Source organism: Sapajus apella, unplaced genomic scaffold (genome assembly GCF_009761245.1).
Source record: "Sapajus apella isolate SASKATOON/1434 unplaced genomic scaffold, GSC_monkey_1.0 scaffold20, whole genome shotgun sequence".
Lineage (NCBI taxonomy): Eukaryota > Metazoa > Chordata > Mammalia > Primates > Cebidae > Sapajus > Sapajus apella.
This window is the reverse complement of record NW_022436960.1, coordinates 8,979,880-8,996,667: the sequence shown is the minus strand read 5'-3', so window position 1 is coordinate 8,996,667 and position 16,788 is coordinate 8,979,880. Positions and strand designations below refer to the sequence as shown.

At 52.8% G+C, this 16,788-nt stretch overlaps 1 protein-coding gene across 4 annotated transcripts; it reads right to left on the bottom strand.

Moving 5' to 3' along the window:
• Nucleotides 1-2,839: 2,839 nt before the first annotated feature.
• SERPINA1 (serpin family A member 1) lies at nucleotides 2,840-15,030 on the bottom strand. 4 transcript variants are annotated; one of them, XM_032287527.1, is made up of 6 exons: nucleotides 14,800-15,030; nucleotides 12,929-13,029; nucleotides 7,112-7,761; nucleotides 5,369-5,639; nucleotides 3,969-4,116; nucleotides 2,840-3,130 (listed from the first exon to the last, which is right to left on the bottom strand). In XM_032287527.1, the coding sequence occupies exons 3-6, from the start codon at nucleotides 7,755-7,757 to the stop codon at nucleotides 2,939-2,941; spliced, it is 1,257 nt and encodes a 418-aa protein (XP_032143418.1). In that variant the 5' UTR covers nucleotides 7,758-7,761; nucleotides 12,929-13,029; nucleotides 14,800-15,030; the 3' UTR covers nucleotides 2,840-2,938. The 4 variants fall into 4 exon arrangements, with proteins under 4 accessions (XP_032143418.1, XP_032143419.1, XP_032143420.1 ...); XM_032287528.1 differs by lacking the exon at nucleotides 14,800-15,030 and adding an exon at nucleotides 13,188-13,374; XM_032287529.1 differs by lacking the exon at nucleotides 12,929-13,029.
• Between the last annotated feature and the right edge of the window lie 1,758 nt (nucleotides 15,031-16,788).

Genomic DNA, 16,788 nt, shown 5'->3' with positions numbered 1-16,788 from the left:
CCCCCCCCCCCCCCCCCGCAAACTCCTACGTGAGGTAAAAGGTGATGAGTCATCACTCAGGTTCCTGGAAGCTGTTTTCTGCATTTCCCTCTCATCTGTTTCGGAGAAGAACGAGGCTCCTGCCTGCAGTGGGAACTGGCTTGGAACACTCAGGATGCCCTGCAGCTTGGCCTTCTGCTGCTGTTAGGGCCCAGCGGGCAGATGCAGCGTGGTCCTGGAGGATGGAGTTGTCCATCATGATCTCATGTGGACTGAGGAAGTGGGTACAGCTGGGGACAGCTAGACCTAAGAGTGGAGCAGACTTGCCTTCTCGGCCCACACTGGGTGGAGCATTCGACCTGCTGGGCCTCAGTTTCCCCATGTGTACTTTGGGGATTCCTAGCCTGTGTCCTGCAGGGACCTGTATGGAGGATCACATTAGACAGTGAATACATTTTTTTTTTAAACTCTGGAGGATACAGCAAAGCTCGGGTCTTATGGCTGTCCCATCACTGACTTGTGACATATATTTGTCTTCCTCATAGTGAGGTTATCGTGACGCTCTGCGCACCCCTGACTGATCCCTGTTGATTCCCACCAGAGTCCAGGAATTCCCTCTGGGAGTCATGCTAGTTGGAATGGGGTCTCTCCCAACCAGACTGCCAACTCGTGTGTGACAGGCAATTCTTCAAAGTAAAACGATGGTGTCTAAGGTGACTGCCCCGAGCGCTGCAGCCCCCTTCCCTGCCCTGGGCTCTTCCGAAAGCCAACTTATCTTTGACTCAGTCCCTGTTGTCCTACCAAATGCCAGTTTTGGGAAATATGAGGAGTCCTGTGGGTCATCCAAGGCTGAGGACTGTGTCAGCATCTGGCAGGTGAGCTTCTGCAGGGCCTGCTCCACGTTGGACACAGGACGTTTTTCTCACCAAGCATGCTAGGTGTGGGCTGTGGGCCACCAGCAACCCTTATGGCTTAGGGAGGAATTAGCTCTGCAGAAGGTCAGCATGACCCTCGAAGGGGAGCATGTGGTGAGGTGGTGCGGTTCAGAGGAACAAGTAGCCCATCAAGCCAGCTTTGCCACTTACCAGCCATGTGACATTGTGGGAGACCAGTAGCCTCTCTGAGCCTCAGTTTCCTCATCTGTAGATTTGGAGTTTAAGAGCACAGCAGATCTACTTACACATCACAGTGCTGCTACAGTGATTAAATGAGAAACAGCCACGGAGGTACTTCACAGGGCTGTCTGATTCACAGAAAGCTCATAAATGCAAGAAACATAGTTCTATTTATTCTCTGCTCTAATGGGTGTAAACGCTATTTTATTATCTGACGTGAACATCATACCGACTCAAAGGCAGGTCTTACTATCAACGACTGGGGCTCAGAGAGGTTTGGCGACTTCATGAAGGTCACACGGCTGGCAGGGGGAGGAGTCAGAACTTGGATCCAGGTCTTCAGACTCTCGGGTCTGCTGTCATCCTAGGGGGCTTGATGTTGGTCATATCTTTAATGTATTTGTGGAGGGTGAAAGGCGGTCGTGAGTAAGCTTAAGAGAACAGGAGACGTGTGTGGGAAACAGTTGGTATCCACTGATTAGACTGAATCATGTGGAATTGCTAATTTCACCATTTTGAACTATAGAAGCCACTATTTTGTATGACTCATCCTAGTGCTTCAAGTACACATTCATGACAGTGAGTGGTTAGACAGTGATTCCTAGGTGAGTTTGGGGTGGGGCAGTGCATTCCACAGGACAAGGCCATTCCTGGTAGAGACAGAGGGGGCAGGCTGTCCTCCAGCCGGGGGCCCTGGGGATCTCCTGGCTGCCGTGCCCTTTAGCAGGGCCTTAGGGGATGGAAGGATCCTCCTGGCCCTTATCACAAGGGCCATTCAGGAACAGCCTCTTGCTGTGGCGCTGGAGCTGTGGCTGTCCTCTGAAGACTGCAGGGACAGCCACAGGCACAAAGAAGCCAGGCTGCGTGTGGCCCCAGTCAGGACTCAGGGGAGGAAAGGGAGGAGTTGCAGGGTCATAGGTGCTGTGCCTCCTCCCCCACAGCCGAGGACTCCTTGCGATGGGCTTCCTGAGCCGTCAGCAGGCCTATGGCCACATGACTAGGGAGGAGAAGGGGTTACAGGGCGATGGTCTCCTGGGGCTTGGTAGGCCTGGTTGAGTCTGAGGAGGAGACAGAGAAGAAGAAGCAGAGACCCTCCTCTTCACCTGGGGAGAAGGGACTTGATTCCAAACGGAGATATATGAGGCCTTCTGGGGCAGCGAAGGAAGGACGAGGACAGAGTAACAGTCCTTGTTGCCCCATGGAGAACGGGCTTCAGGAAGACTCTGCCTCAGTCGTTTGCCAGAAGCACCTGAGAGGTGCAGGGCCCATGCCTGGGTAGGTGACGGTGGGACAAGAAGGGGACATGGTTTTCTCTCTAGTGTTGCTGCAGATGCCACAGAACAGAGCCAAGGTGAGATGGGGTAGTTCTGGGGCCCCCAGGAGGGCAGCCTTGGGGTGGGCACAGCCAGCCCTGGCAGGATGAGGAACTCTGGTTGCGGGGAGTGGGGACGAGCAGAGGGAAGTGAGAATGCTTGGTGCAGCCTGGGGTCATGGGCTGGTATCTGCTTCCTCCCCTGTGATTGCCCCCTTGGGGACTCCAAGATGGGACAAGGAAGACTGGAGCTTTCCAGAAACAGATGAACTCAGGTCCATAAGCTGAGGACTCAGCCCCCTCCATCCTGGCCCAGCATGTGCCTGCCCAGCCAGAGGCTTCATGAACAGAGTTCAGGGGCGGAGAGAGCACTGTGGCCTAGAGCCCACACATGGCCTCAGCAGGCAACAGGAGACACAGAGACACCGGGGGGTTTGCAGTCACACGCAGGCAGGGCCAGCTCAGCCCTTCTTTAATGTCACCGAAGGAGAGGGTCAGTGAGAGAGGGGAGGGGCTGAGGAGTGACAGGCAGTTATTTTTGGGTGGGATTCACCACTTTTCCCATGAAGAGGGGAGACTTGGTATTTTGTTCGAACATTAAGAAGATGAAGGGTTTGTTGAACTTGACCTTGGGGGGAATAGACATGGGTATGGCTTCGAAGAGCGTGGCCCCAGCAGCTTCAGTCCCTTTCTCATCCATGGTCAGCACAGCCTTATGCACAGCCTGGAGGGGAGAGAAACAGAGACGCATCTGAGGCTGAGCTGTGCCCCAGCCCAGGCCTGCAGCATGGCCCACGTGGACAGCTCCCAGGAAGCGCTCACTCGGGCCTTTATCCACCTGGACGACCCTGGCCCTGCATGTTCTCTGCCTCCCTGTCACACAGGTCTTGCTCCTCCTCAAGGCTTTGGGTGATGGGTCTGGCTCCCCTCCATCCACCTTCCTGACAAGCGCCCCTCCCCCTTCTCGGGACAGATCCACAACTCAGAACAGGGAAGAGCACCCTCACTCCACGTCTGCCTCCAGCTCTCTCCTTTCTAACGTGGCTTTAAGCTCCTTGGGGACATGGACTCTGACAGTGACCTTCACAGTCCCGAGACACCAAGATAACACAGCCGTTCACTGAACTGCAATTGTTCTTTGGTCACCTTGTTTTCCTAAACAAGTGTCATCTTTAGCTGAAATCATTCATTAATTCACACTTAGTGATGTGCCTCAGACCCAAATCTCACAGATTGAAGGAGTCAGAAAGTCCTTTGAAACAACTTAGCCCAAACCTTTTTGTGTCAATATAGATAAACCAAGGCCCAATGTCTAGAAGGTCCTGGGCAAAGATGAAATTCAGGATCAGTGCCACAACTTCAAGGGAGGCCCTGAAAGTGCCAGCTGCACAGCAGGCCCCTCCCTGGCTTCTCTGTCTGAGCATGTCCCATGACAGTGAATCACAGGCGTCCTCAGAAGCTCAACCCCTTCCTCAGACTCAGGACAGAGCTGCAGCCCCCCCACCCCCCACATTCTTCCCTAAAGATGCCAGGGTACGACAAGGTCATTGGGGTGATCTCACCTTGGAGAGCTTCAGGGGTGCCTCCTCCGTGACCCCTGAGAGGTCAGCCCCATTGCTGAAGACCTTAGTGATGCCCAGTTGAGCCAGGACTGTCTTCAGATCGTAGGTTCCAGTAATGGACAGTTTGGGTAAATGTAAATGGACAGAGCTGCCGTGCAGAAAAGAAAATCAATGCATGGCACGGCATTTCTCTTGCTCTTCTGGTATCCACCACGAGTGTTTTCTTTTCTGATTATTTCTGCCACTCTTTGCTGTGTCCTCCACCCACACTAAGACGGGAACTTGGCTTTGGTTTGTTCTACTTATAGCTGCCCTACCCTCAGAGTCAAAGAATGCAAACATCAATTGAACCACGAAAGCTTGGAGTGCTGCCTCCTCTGAGATTCTAGGTGTCCTGGAAGCCTGTCTCATCCTGCCTTGTAGTATTGGGTCACTGGACCCCAAGCCTGGAATATCCCCAGGACCCTACACCGAGGGGAACATGGGGCTGGTGGCAGTGTCCAGTGACACCAGTTCAGGGGATGAGAGAAGAGTGACCGCCCCAGGCTGAATGCCCCTCTCTGGTTTTTCATGGGGAGACAGAGCCACCCCAGCAGGGTCTGGCGTGAGCAGGCAGCCTGGCCCTGGGCTCTCTGATCAGTTACCCTCTCAGCCTTCTTGTTCTTTCTCAACCCCTGGAGCAGGGGCCTCAAAAGGTGCTGGTGTGGGACAGAGGAATTCCTGCCTCGATTCCTATTATTAATTCGACACCATTTGTACTTTCAACTTGGTTTTACAGTGACCAAAATAAACTAGATCAGCAGGGCATGGGCATAATTATGAATGCACACACCACACACATACACTAATGTGTGGCTCATGTTCAAGTATCATTTACTACGGGGCACCCAATCTAACAGCATCGATAAAGTGACAGAGGAACTTGCTTGAATTCTGCTAACATGACCTGGCTGTTCCAATTCCAACCCTTGCTTTTCTGGGCCGTGTCACACAGGCTCTTCCCCCGTTCCCCCAGGGACAGTCTACCCTTGAACTCCACACTCCACTGCTGCCTTTGCCATCTGTTCCTTCTTGGTTCTGCCAGAACGTGTTATGGTGCTGCTGTCCCTGCCCTGGGCACTGAATATTGGGAAGGGACAGTCCACGCTAGAGTGGGAAGTCCCCAGGGACTAGAACTTTACTCCTCACCCCTGGGTACTGTCATCCTCATGGAGCATGGCTGGTGCCACCTGAACTCAGTGGTGGCCTCGTTCTGGAAGCCAAGTTTATGCAGAGTAGCGGTGACCCAGGGATGTGGGGTCCACCCTCCCAAGCCCTCTGGCCAGTCCTGATGGGCCTCAGTCCCAACATGGCTAAGAGGTGTGGGCAGCTTCTTGGTCAGCCTCTGGTTGGGAAATTACCTTCTGGCTTTAGCTTCCAGGGAGCTGGAGATGACATCGTGGGTGAGTTCATTTTCCAGGTGCTGTAGTTTCCCATCATCAGGCAGGAAGAAGAGGGCGGTGGCATTGCCCAGGTATTTCATCAGCAGCACCCAGCCCTTCAGCTTATCACAGTGGTGGATGTTAAACATGCCCAAACGCCTCATCATGGGCACCTTCACAGTGGTCACCTGGTCTACGTGGAAGTCCTCTTCCTTGGTGTCCTTTTCCTCAAAGGGTCTCTCCCATTTGCCTGGACAGAGGGGAAGGTGGGCATCACCAGGGGTGGGTGAAAGTTTGGAAAAGTGTGGCAGAATAAAGGAGGCCAGAGTCCCCTCCCTGAGAAGCCCTGAGCCCCCTTGATGACACACATCTCTCGAGCCACAGCTTCATCATCTGTAAAAAGTGCGGAAACCAACCATCAAAGCTCCCGGAAAGGATTGTGTGGGGATAATTCAAAACAAGAGAAAGATGCAGAATTTCTACATCGCGGGCATGCCAGGCTAAGAGATGCCATCCTGGCGGGCATGCCAGGCTAAGAGATGCCATCCTGGCTGCCATCCTGCGTTTTTATTGGAATCGTATTTTTATTTGACAGTATCTTGGATATTACAAATAAAATTCTGGAGCATCAGGCATATTTGGTACCTCCTGTCTGGGGCTCCCGGCCCTTTGTTAACTGTCAGCTAAGTTATTCATTCAGGGCAAACATTCTGATTTACTATTCCTTAGGGCTTTCCCTGGATCAGCAGGGGAAATGCAGATGCCTAGGCAGCCTCCCCTCTGCCATACCAAGAGAGCTTCACCATTGAGGCATGCAGAGTGGGCAGGTGTCTCAGGGACCCTTGAGCCCAGCTTTCTCATTGGACAGAAGGAGGAGAGTGAAGCTGAAGAGGGACAGGGCCTGCCCTAAGGCCGCAGCAGAGCTGGGACCTCAGTTGTGCTGACTGCAGCCTGGCTGCTCCCCACTGCCCTCCTCTGCCTCAAGAGCAAGGGAGCCTCAGAGTGGAGGAAGCAGCCCTGGGCTTGCCTCCCACCTCCCCTCCCCCAGGCTGTTTTCCTGGGACAGTAGGAGCTGGCTTAGAATGCCCTGGGCCCCCCAGGAGTCTGACATTGTAACCCCTGAGGGGCAGGAAGGCAGCCTGAGGTACAGAAGTGTCCCTCACCTGCTGTATGCCACACACCGTCCCCACGATCTTTGTCACTTATTTAATCCTTAAAAAGCCTGACAACAAGAGTGCTATCTTGTCCATGCTAACATGGGAAATCAGCACCTCAAAGAGGTAGAATGCACTGTGCTTTGTCAAAAGCTAATAAGTGGTAGAGGCAGGATTTGAACCCAGGTCTTTCAGATTGCAAAGCTGATACTGATTCCCGGACACTAGAGTCGTCTAAAGTCTGTTCCATGAAGCTATCCCTTTATGCAGGGTACTACAATTTGTTCGATAGTTCTAAGCATTACATATTCTACATATACAGTACACATAAAGGCTCTGAAAAGTTCTGCAGAGCCATCAGCAGTTTTGAGAATTTAACCTGTTATTCCTCCAAATTACTCAATGATGGAAAAAGCCGTAGTGTTTTTGTGTAGAAAATTGAAGAACCCATGCAGACATGGATGCTATAACCCATAATGCATTGCCAAGGAGAGCTCAAGAATGGATGGTTTGAGAATATTTTTGGTTGTTTCTATGGGAACAGCTCAGGCTCGTTGTGCAACCTTACCTTTAAAGAAGATGTAATTCACCAAAGCAAAAACCGTGTCTTCGTCAAGCTCCTTGACCAAATCCACAATTTTCCCTTGGGTTCCCTTCTCCACGTAGTCGTTGATCTGCTTCTTGGCCTTTTCAGTGTCCCTGAAGTTGACAGAGAAGGCTTCCGAGTGGTACAGCTTTTTGACATCCTCCAAAAATCTATCCACTGGCTTCAGGCTCTCATTGAGGAACAGGCCATTGCCGGTGGTCAGCTGGAGCTGGCTGTCTGGCTGGTTGAGGGTACGGAGGAGTTCCTGGAAGCCTTCATGGACCTGAGCCTCCGGAGTCTCAGTGAGGTTGAAATTCAGGCCCTCCAGGATTTCGGTGTGAGTGTCAGCCTTGGTCCCCAGGGAGAGCATTGCAAAGGCTGTCGCGATGCTCATTGGGGAGAAGAAGATGTTGGTGGTGTTGGACTGGTGCGCCAGCTGGCGGTACAGGCGGAGGGTGAACTCAGCCAGGCTGGGGGCGAGCTTGTTGTGGGGTGGGTGGTCATGATCATGGTGGGATGTATCCGCCTTCTGGGCAGCATCTCCCTGGGAATCCTCAGCCAGGGAGCCGGGGACCAGGCAGCACAGGCCTGCCAGCAGAAGGACGCCCCACGAGACAGAGGATGCCATTGTCCTGCAAGACAGAGACGGGGGGGGGGCGCAGGGCACATGATGACTTCCACTGATCAGGGATTGACATCATGTAGAAGCACTGATGGTTTAGTAAGCCAGCCTGGGCCAAGTACTTGCCGACATCACTAACACTGAAAGAATCAGAAGAATAACAGAATGTATGTCGTGCTTACCATAGGCCAAGCACTGTTCTGTGGGCTCACATGTGTTAACTCATTCCTTTCTCGCAACAATCCTGTGAGGTGCTAATGCTGCTATCATCCTTTTACAGATGAGGAAACCAAAGCAAGAGAGATTAGGTCAACTAGTCACTGTTACCGAGTAAGTAAAGCAGCAGAACCAGAATCCTACATCTAGGTCCTGCATCCAGGCTCTCGGCAGCTCCACTTACAACTGCAATGACCCTAAGATGCAAGAGGTACAGCCACTGTTTCACAAAGAAGATGAGGCACCAGAGGACCAAGGGATCTGCCCACGATTATCCAGGATCAGGCCAGATCAGAATCAAGACTCACGTCACGTTGGAAGCCCTCGGAGAGCTTCTGTATAACCCACTATTTAGCGGCCAGGGAAACTGCTGCACAGAAGGGAAATGTGTCTTGCACAATGGCACCAGCTAGAGTATGGTGGGGCTGAGATTAAACCCCCTGGGGGCTGTTCCACCCAACACTCACCGGGATCCTCAGCCCTTAGGGCTTTGTCCTGAGAGAGGGGCTGTCCCTACAATGCTCTGTGGTCCCAGTCACAAGAATAGGCTGATGTCCCTGCAGTCAGCTTACCTGCCGTCTGGGTCACCAACGGTGTCCCAGTTCTGGTCTTTTGCTGTCACGGGCTTTAGAGAAGTTCATCTCTCCTTTAAAGCAGGGGTTTATGCTGCTTTAAAGGAGATGGGGGTGGTGGGAAATGAAAAAACACCTCTTTTAGCTTCAGATAGACCTAGGATCTAACCTGATTCTGTCACTTTCCAGGTGTATGAGCCAGAACAAGTCATTCATCTCTCTCGTCCTCATTTTGCCTCATATATAAAGTGAGGTTGTTGGGAGAATTTAGTAAAATAAGCCTAGACACCAAACCTGACATCAAAAGGACCTGAGAGGGCAATCCTTTTGAGGAAGGGGTTGGCAGGTGTTGCAGATTCAAAGCCTTCAAGTGTTCCATACCTGGGGCTGAGACAATAGGGCGTGGTGGGGCCTGTGGCTGAACCAGCGAGAGCGGGCTCTGCCGAGCAATGGTCAAAGTCAACGTCATCCACAGCAGCACAGCGCCTGCCCTGCCCTGCAGTGCCCCTACTCCAGATACACCTCGGCTTCGGACCCCCTAAGTAGAACCTGCCATCTTCACAGATGGGGAAACTGAAGTCCCAGTTGAGAATACGCCTGGTAACCACATAGTTAACTACTGGTCACATAACTAAAATCATCATCTTAACAAAATGCAAAGAAAAAGGTGTTCTTGAATTTGAGAAATGAAAAGCTGGAGAAAAAAAGTTGGAAATAAACAAATACTGAGATTCATCGATCCTCTTGGACTTTTCAAAGTTTCTTTCCAATAAAGCAACAAAACGAAGCACAGAGCTGGTTTCTCTCCCACCTTTCTCCTGGTTCTCGTAATCCCAATGGAACAGACCACACATTACATAATACATGTTTATATTTTTCTTCAACTAGCTAGTGTTGTCAGAGCTGAAGGCGGTGCTAACATTAGTGCTGTATATTTCCATCTCCCCTGGATTTCTCTTTCACGTCCCAGCTGAACTTTGTGTAGCCCTTCGTGGTTTACGGAAATTCCCCCATCATTACAGGGCTCAGTGGTTGGGAGGGAGTTGGGCCTCTGCAGGGTGGGGACACTAAATATGCTGAGTGGCCTCAGGGCCAGAGGCTGTGGCTTCTATCCCTGGCAGGGCCATCACTGTCCACTTGGCCTTGAGCAAGCACCCTCTGGTCCTGGGGCCTTACTTTCCCCAGTTGTGCAAAGCAGGGCTGGGAGAAGATGTCATGGGGTCCTCTATACACTAACATAGAATTTTTTATTTTTATTTTTTCAGACAGTCTCACTTTATCCTCCAGGCTGGAGTGCAGTGGTGTGATCTCAGCTCACTACAACCTCCGCCTCCTGGGTTCAAGCAATTCTCCGGCCTCAGCCTCCTGAGTAGCTGGGATTATAGGCATGTGCCACCATGCCAGGCTAATTTTTGTATTTTCAATAGAGATGGGGTTTTACCATGTTGGCCAGGCTGGTCTTGAACTCCCGATCTCATGATCTGCCTGCCTCAGCCTCCCAAAGTGCTGGATTACAGGTATGAGCCACTGCACCTGGCCAGGATTGTTGGTTACAATGGCATCTGGGCTTGGTGGAGCGAAACAGATGGAGAATTCCTGTGCGTAGGCATGAGGTGAGGCGCCCTCCTACGTAAGGGGCTTCTGGGCTCAAAGGAGGTGGCGAGGCTGGTGCAGGGTGGGTGGAGAGGGGGTGACAGCTGGAAGGAGTGCATTTCCCCACACCCATCCATCTTCCACAGCGTCACGTCACCTACTCGGTTTCCTCCTTTCACAGTGAAGAGTTTGCAGCCCAGAGAGGGTCAGGGCCTTGCTAAGGCCATACAGCAAGTCAGTGACAAAGCTGAGACAAGTCTTGGCTTTCCCAGTACTTGTGTATGGACGGAGACAGCCTTATCTCAAATCTCAGATGATGAGTGTCTGAATTGGGCCCTGACATTGGTCTCAAGCATCATGTTGGGTTCATTATGCCTCCCAAGCTGTTCCTTATAACTCAGGGCCCCCAAACCTACTCTCTTCTGGCCCTTCTATCAAAGGCAGCACCCTGTTCCCCTAAAGACTAGTGGCTGGGACTGGGGAGGAGAAAGTAGACGGCCAAGAACCCCATGGTGTACAGACACCGAGGCCAAGCTTTAAACCAAAAGAATGAAGACTTCATGGTGACATTTCTGGGATCGGGGCAGGTGAGTGAGCCACTCCCTGCCTAATTTCACACCATTTCTACCCAGGAGCATAAAATGAGGGTCCAAGAGCAACCTGGCAGGGTGCAGGGAAGAGAATCTCGCCTATGGTCAAACAACCTGTTGAAATGAGCAATAAATTTCACTTACTGGCAGGGGGCTTTGGCAAATGACTTCACTTCTTTGAGCGTCAGCTTCATATCTGTACAATGGAGAAAATAATTCCTCTGGACAGAGGTGAGGAATAACCAAGGTAATGCATGGGTGGGCACCCGCCAGGCATGGAAGCCCTCTCTGTATCTGTACACAGGGTGCGCTCCTGCCTGAGAGTCGGCAGATCTCTCCCTGGCTAGCTGCCGCACTCCACAGGACACATTTCAGCAGAAAGAGGCTTCTGTTCAGCAGTGAACAGCGATTGAGTTCGGCCAATTTTCCGTTAACTTCTCCAAGTATTTGTTGACTGCCTGCTAGCTGCCTAATCCTATGCTAAGCAAAGAGCCTCAGCGTCACCGTCATTGCCACACTAACACCAGGTGGTTTACAGGCACTGCATCACTAATCTGTTCTCCACGTTTACCCTAAGAGGGGCAAATTGTTATTAGCCCTATTTTATAGATAGAAAAATTGAGGCCCAAAGAGGATTAAGTAACTCACTAAAAATCACAGAGCGCCTTGCTTACAAAACTGAGATTTAATCCTAGATGTGCTGTCTAGAATTAAACAAATTTCACTCTAAAACCTGACATTTAATCTTCTCTGTGTACAAAGCTGAAGCCAGAAGTCTTGAATCAGGAGACTTCAGAGGTGGCCTGGCTAAATAAGAGAGGCAGCATCAGTTTGCAGCTAAAATTTGAGGCTCTGAGGACAGATTTCTCCAGATCAACTTGCTATTAGCTGTGTGACCTTGGACAAGTTGCTTCACTTCTCTGACCCTGGATTTCCTGGAGATGAGAAAGGTGGACTTTGTCATAGAGGTATTGTGCAAATTAAATATGCACAAAACGCCAAGAAGCGCCTGGCGCACAGTATGTTCTCGAGAGCATCAGTTCTTGCTGCTATTGGTGCAGGTCTTTTAGAGACGTTCTGTGGGAACCTGAACACCTTGGCCTTGGGTCATCTTTTTGACCCCTTTCCCCAAAACTCAGTGTGGGAAAAATTAAATCCTTCCAACACTCCAGAGATCAAGGTCGTGGTAGGTGAGGGGAGAGGAAAGAGGTCAAAGGTTATCACGTTTTGCCCAAGAGAGCAGAGAGGTTGAGCAACATTCTGAAGTCACTGAGCATCAGAGAGGCCTTGAGTCCAGCCGAGGCTTCCTGTTTCCCATCTAGTGCCTTAGACCTGAGAGAAACTGAGCACTAGGGCCAGGCTCAGGAGTTCAGGTCCTGGAACCAGGTGCCTGAGCCTGAATTATGAATGGTGTGTGATTTGGGGCTAGTTATTAACCTCTCTGTCCCCAGCTTCCTCATCTATAAAATGGGAATGACCCTAGTAACTGCTTTGGAGGGTTATGAGGCTTAATTGTCTTAGCAGTAGCCTGGCGCATAGTGATTATTTGGGAATGCCAGCTTGAGCCCCGGATGACAGTGCCCCTCACCGCTTCCTGTCCTCCGCTGGGACAGGAGGACCCAGAGGTCCACGGTGAATGGGGAGGCCCACTTTGATGTGAGGCTGAGGCTCGGCACAGGTCTGCTCCTGGTCATATCTGGAGGGGATGGAGAATGTAAGCCGGCGTTCCTTCCTGCCCCCTCTGGACCTTAACTTCCTCATCTAGAGAAGGGGAAAAAGATGCGTGCCCAAGCAGTAGGCGAGGTGGTGAGGCTTACAGGAGACAACAGACAGGAGCTCCCTGACAGAAACAGGAGCTGCGCAAACAGAAAGAAATGACTGAGCTTAGTTGCTGTATCTTGGCCTGTACCCCCATCCTGGGGTGCCAGGACCACGGAGCCAGACACCGTCATCCACTTCTGCTTACAAGAGCCAGTGCGTCCACCGGGAGGTACTGAGGGGTACCAGGCAGGACTGGGAAGCAGGACACCCTCTCATGGCTGCTGTTATGACGACAGGAGCCCAGCTGCAGCCCCTCCATCTGCTCTGCACCCCAGGGGATGGATACCCACTCCACAACCACCCCTACCCCAGGCCTGCTGCCTGCCTGGGTCATGTGGGACCCAGCGGCCTCTCCGGAACCTTTCGCAATGAAAGGGATACTTACGATTCACTGTCCCAGGTCAGCGGTGGTGCCTGAGGTTGAGGAGACAGAGCCCTGTCCTCCTCCGTATTTAAGCAGTGGCTGCAGAGGGGCAACGGGGGAGGCTGCTGGTGAATATTAACCAAGGTCAGCCCAGTTATCGGAGGAGCAAACAGGGGCTAAGTCCACTGGCTGGGCTCTGAGCTGCCCGCCCACGCTGCCTGGACGCTCTGCCTGGGCAGCGCACAGCCTCCACTCCACGTACCAAAAGGAGTCATTGTACCTGGCTCAGAAACCACAGTGTCCTGGGTCCAAGGTGGAGGGGGTGGCGTGAGTCAGACAGTCTCTGGGAGAGAACCACGCTGCTGGCCCTCTGCTGTCACTGTGGAATTCTCAGTGGGTGTTCCATTGGTAGCAAGATCGACCATTTACTGAGTCACCCGGAAATGCCTGATGCTGAAGACTCACTGCTGCCCTGGGAGATCAGAGTGGGCTACAGCCCATTTGACAGACGAGGAAACTGAGGCCCAGAGCAGAGAGGCTGCTCATCCAAAGTCACAGTCAGCCTTAGATACAAAAACACTCTTGATTGTCCCGATGGGGAAATGGAGCATGACTGAGGCAGACACAACCATCAGGCTGGCATGGGGGAGGGGACCATGAGACAGGGTGGAGGGGTGGGAGATTAAATCTGTAAGGAAGAGCTGTGCTGCCTCAGGCAGGCTACTTCACCTCTCTGAACCAAGAAGTGTTACACCTGCATCCGATAGTCTCATTCCCAAGCACGGCTGTGAAGTGCCTTGGGTGAAGTGCCTGGCACACTGTAGGCTCTCTATGTGGGTCTGCACAGCCCTCTGCTTAGCCTGCCCCCCAAGCTGCTCAGAGCAGGAGGAGGTTCAATTCTGATCAGCCTCAGACCTGTTTCTGTTTTTGCTCCTGGAAGATCAAGGTGATCTGTATTCAGCTTGGATTTTCTTTGGAAATGTGGCCCCCACCCTGGGGTTGTTGGAGGTTTTGGGGAGTGCTGGGGGTGGAGGGGAGGGGTGGAACAGGGCTGAGGCCAGTGGGGCCCCACTTGATTGCAATCCCTTTAAAAGCCTAAATCAGACCGCACCACCCTCTCTGCAGCCCACAACTCTGCTTGGCAGCTGGTGACCCTTGCAGAATGAATGGGTGGGTGCATTTTTGCCCCTTCTGTTATTTGCCAGTCTCACTGTGCCTCCACCTCGGGGCCCTCCCAGGTGAGTGACCCACAGGATTCTCCAGCACACATATTCAGACCAGGGGGCCCTCTTACTGGCTGTGAGGCCTCAGGCGAGTTGTATAACCGCTCCAAGCCTCAATTTCCCCATCTGTAAAATGGGGGTGGTGACGGTGTGTACCTCGTTGAGCCACTGTGAGGATTAAAATGAAGCAGTTTAAGGCAAGCTCAGAGCCGGGTGCTGGGTGTTCCTGGAAAGCCCCTTCTGATGCTGTCTTCCCTCCCCCATGTCAGCGGTCTCCCTGGTGTCACTGGGGTGGGGTGGGCTTTCCTCCAGGCAGTCTCTCATTCAGTTACCCTGTGAGGGGAGTATGTACCACCCTCCTTTCAGGGAGCAAGAAACTGAGCTCAGACTCCTGTCCACTTCTGTCTCAGCTCCCTATCCTGCCAGCTCCACCCCCTGCCTTCAGGGCCCCGTCCTTCCCCTGAGCTGGCTGAATGGATATTCTGACACTCTGCCTCCACTCACAGCTCCAGCACCAGGCTGTGGTTGAGGTCGCCTGCCCTTGGCATCTCCTGGCCATTTCTTCCCCTCTGTCAGCCTCCATTTTCCCATCTGCACAATGACCCCCACTCCAGGCCCAGCTGTCCCTCCATCTGTGGAACTGAGTGACCAGTAGCAGCAATGTCCCACCTTTCCCGCTCTCCTCAAGCTCTGTCCCCTCTGGCAGGTACAGGAGCGTGGGCTGGGAACTGGCAGGGAGGTGCTGCCCCTTCTACCTGGAATTCCTGGCAGCAGCAGCAGCTAGGCCTTCCTCGGAGGCCTAGCTCCCTCCTCCTTTGCTCAGTTCAGGATTCTGAGGGTTGCAGTGTGGAGGCAGTGCACGCCCTGGGCACAGTGCCCAGTTCCTGCCCACCCAGGAAGTAGACTTTGGATGGCGGATGGCAGACACAATAGGTTGGGGAGGGGCGGGGAGCTTGGGCAGGAAGAGGCCTTGGCCATTGCCAGGCAGACACAGGACTGGCCCTCATAAACCCAGACAGCCCTGCATGTCACCTCTTCCACCTGTCCTGCCTCAGCTCTGTAACCCAGGATGAGTTACCCTGTCCCTTTGAGCTTCTGTAAGTGGCACTGTCACACTGCCCAGAGGATTACTAGAAATGATAGGCGTCACCCTCCTGGCATAGACCTGGCACCAACATCTGGCAGGTTTCTGGAGCCAGCTGCAGAGGGAAGAGGACTGAGCCACCTATGAAATGCCCAGTGGGCGACCCTGCCGCTGAGCAGGACTGTGTGCGCCAGGGACGTGTGTGTCACAGGACCTGGCTGGGTGCGGACGGTATTGTAGTGGGCAGCTGGGGCATTTGGAGAAGGAATGAAGAAAGCATGAGTGGAAGCAGTTGGGGCAAGTAAGGGGCTCGGAATTTGGGGTCCTGCTGTTTTGGGTGAAGGGCTCCAGGCTCAGCCCCTGCCCTGCTCTGGACATCATCCTGGGAGGAAGGGCTGGGGTGATCTGGGAAAATGCACCAGGACAAAACCCCGGGGAGTGGAGAGGGTGGAAGCACTCAGTGGCCATTCGAAAGGACACTATTCCCCCAGGAACCCAGGACACGGTGGGGAAAGTCTTGTCCACTTGGTTACTTCCAGAAATGTCTATTGCATCATCTGGGCTGATCCCCTGGAGGAAATGTGTCATGGGAAGATCCTGTGGGCTGGTCATGAATAAAGGCTTCTGGGAGGCCCTGCCCCACCGCAGGGCCCTGCCTGGAGATGGGAGCCTTGTGGTATGGACTGGAAAGGGGTGTGAGAGCCAAGACTTGGGGTCTGTAGAAAGAAGGGGGGTAATGGGGTGGGACGTGCCAGTGGCCCTGGGCCAAGTAAATCAAGACTGAGTAGCTGGTCAGGAGAACAACAGTGGACTTCAGGGGAGCTGAACACATTGGCAAAGTGCCCCACAGAGTGCTTCCAGCCACACACACACACACACACACACACACACACACACACACACACCTCCCGTGCGCGCCCTCACTGTGCACCCTCCCTCCCAGGCACCAGCTTCCTTCTTTGGGAGTCAGTACAGGTCACTGGGCTCAGGATCTAACATCTGGGGTCAAGTCTTACCTCCACCACTCTTTTTGTGAGATCTTAGACAAGCCATGCAACCTCTCTGTGCCTCAGTTTCCTCATCTGTGAGATAGGAAGACTCTAAGAAGAGTTAATTCCATCAGGATTGTGAAGATCCAATGAGATAATAACATTTGAGCTCTGCGGGCAGCCTCTGGCATGTGATGGGCCCTAAGTCAATGCTAACCACCAAAGGCCATGACCTTTGGGGATGTGTCCTGGCTCTGAAAAGCCTTACAGATGCGTCTCAGGGGTCTAAGTTGGGGAACAACTGCTGCGTTTGGCCCCGGGCTTGGGGAGCAGCACCCGTTATTGAGGGACACCTCCTCAGATTCAAATTTCCATTTTTTTCCAGAAAGAGACAGTCAGTCTCCTCTTTAGGGCCATGCTCATTTTGGCTTCCTGAAGGCACAGGGCCAGGTGCCTTTAGCATCTTTCTGAGCCCCTGTGACATGCAGAGGATGTGGGGTGACTGCAGCTAGGCGGACTTGGATCCGGGGAGGGCCTCAGTTCTCTGAGCCTTGGTTTCCTCATCTATAAAATGGGGATAAAAGT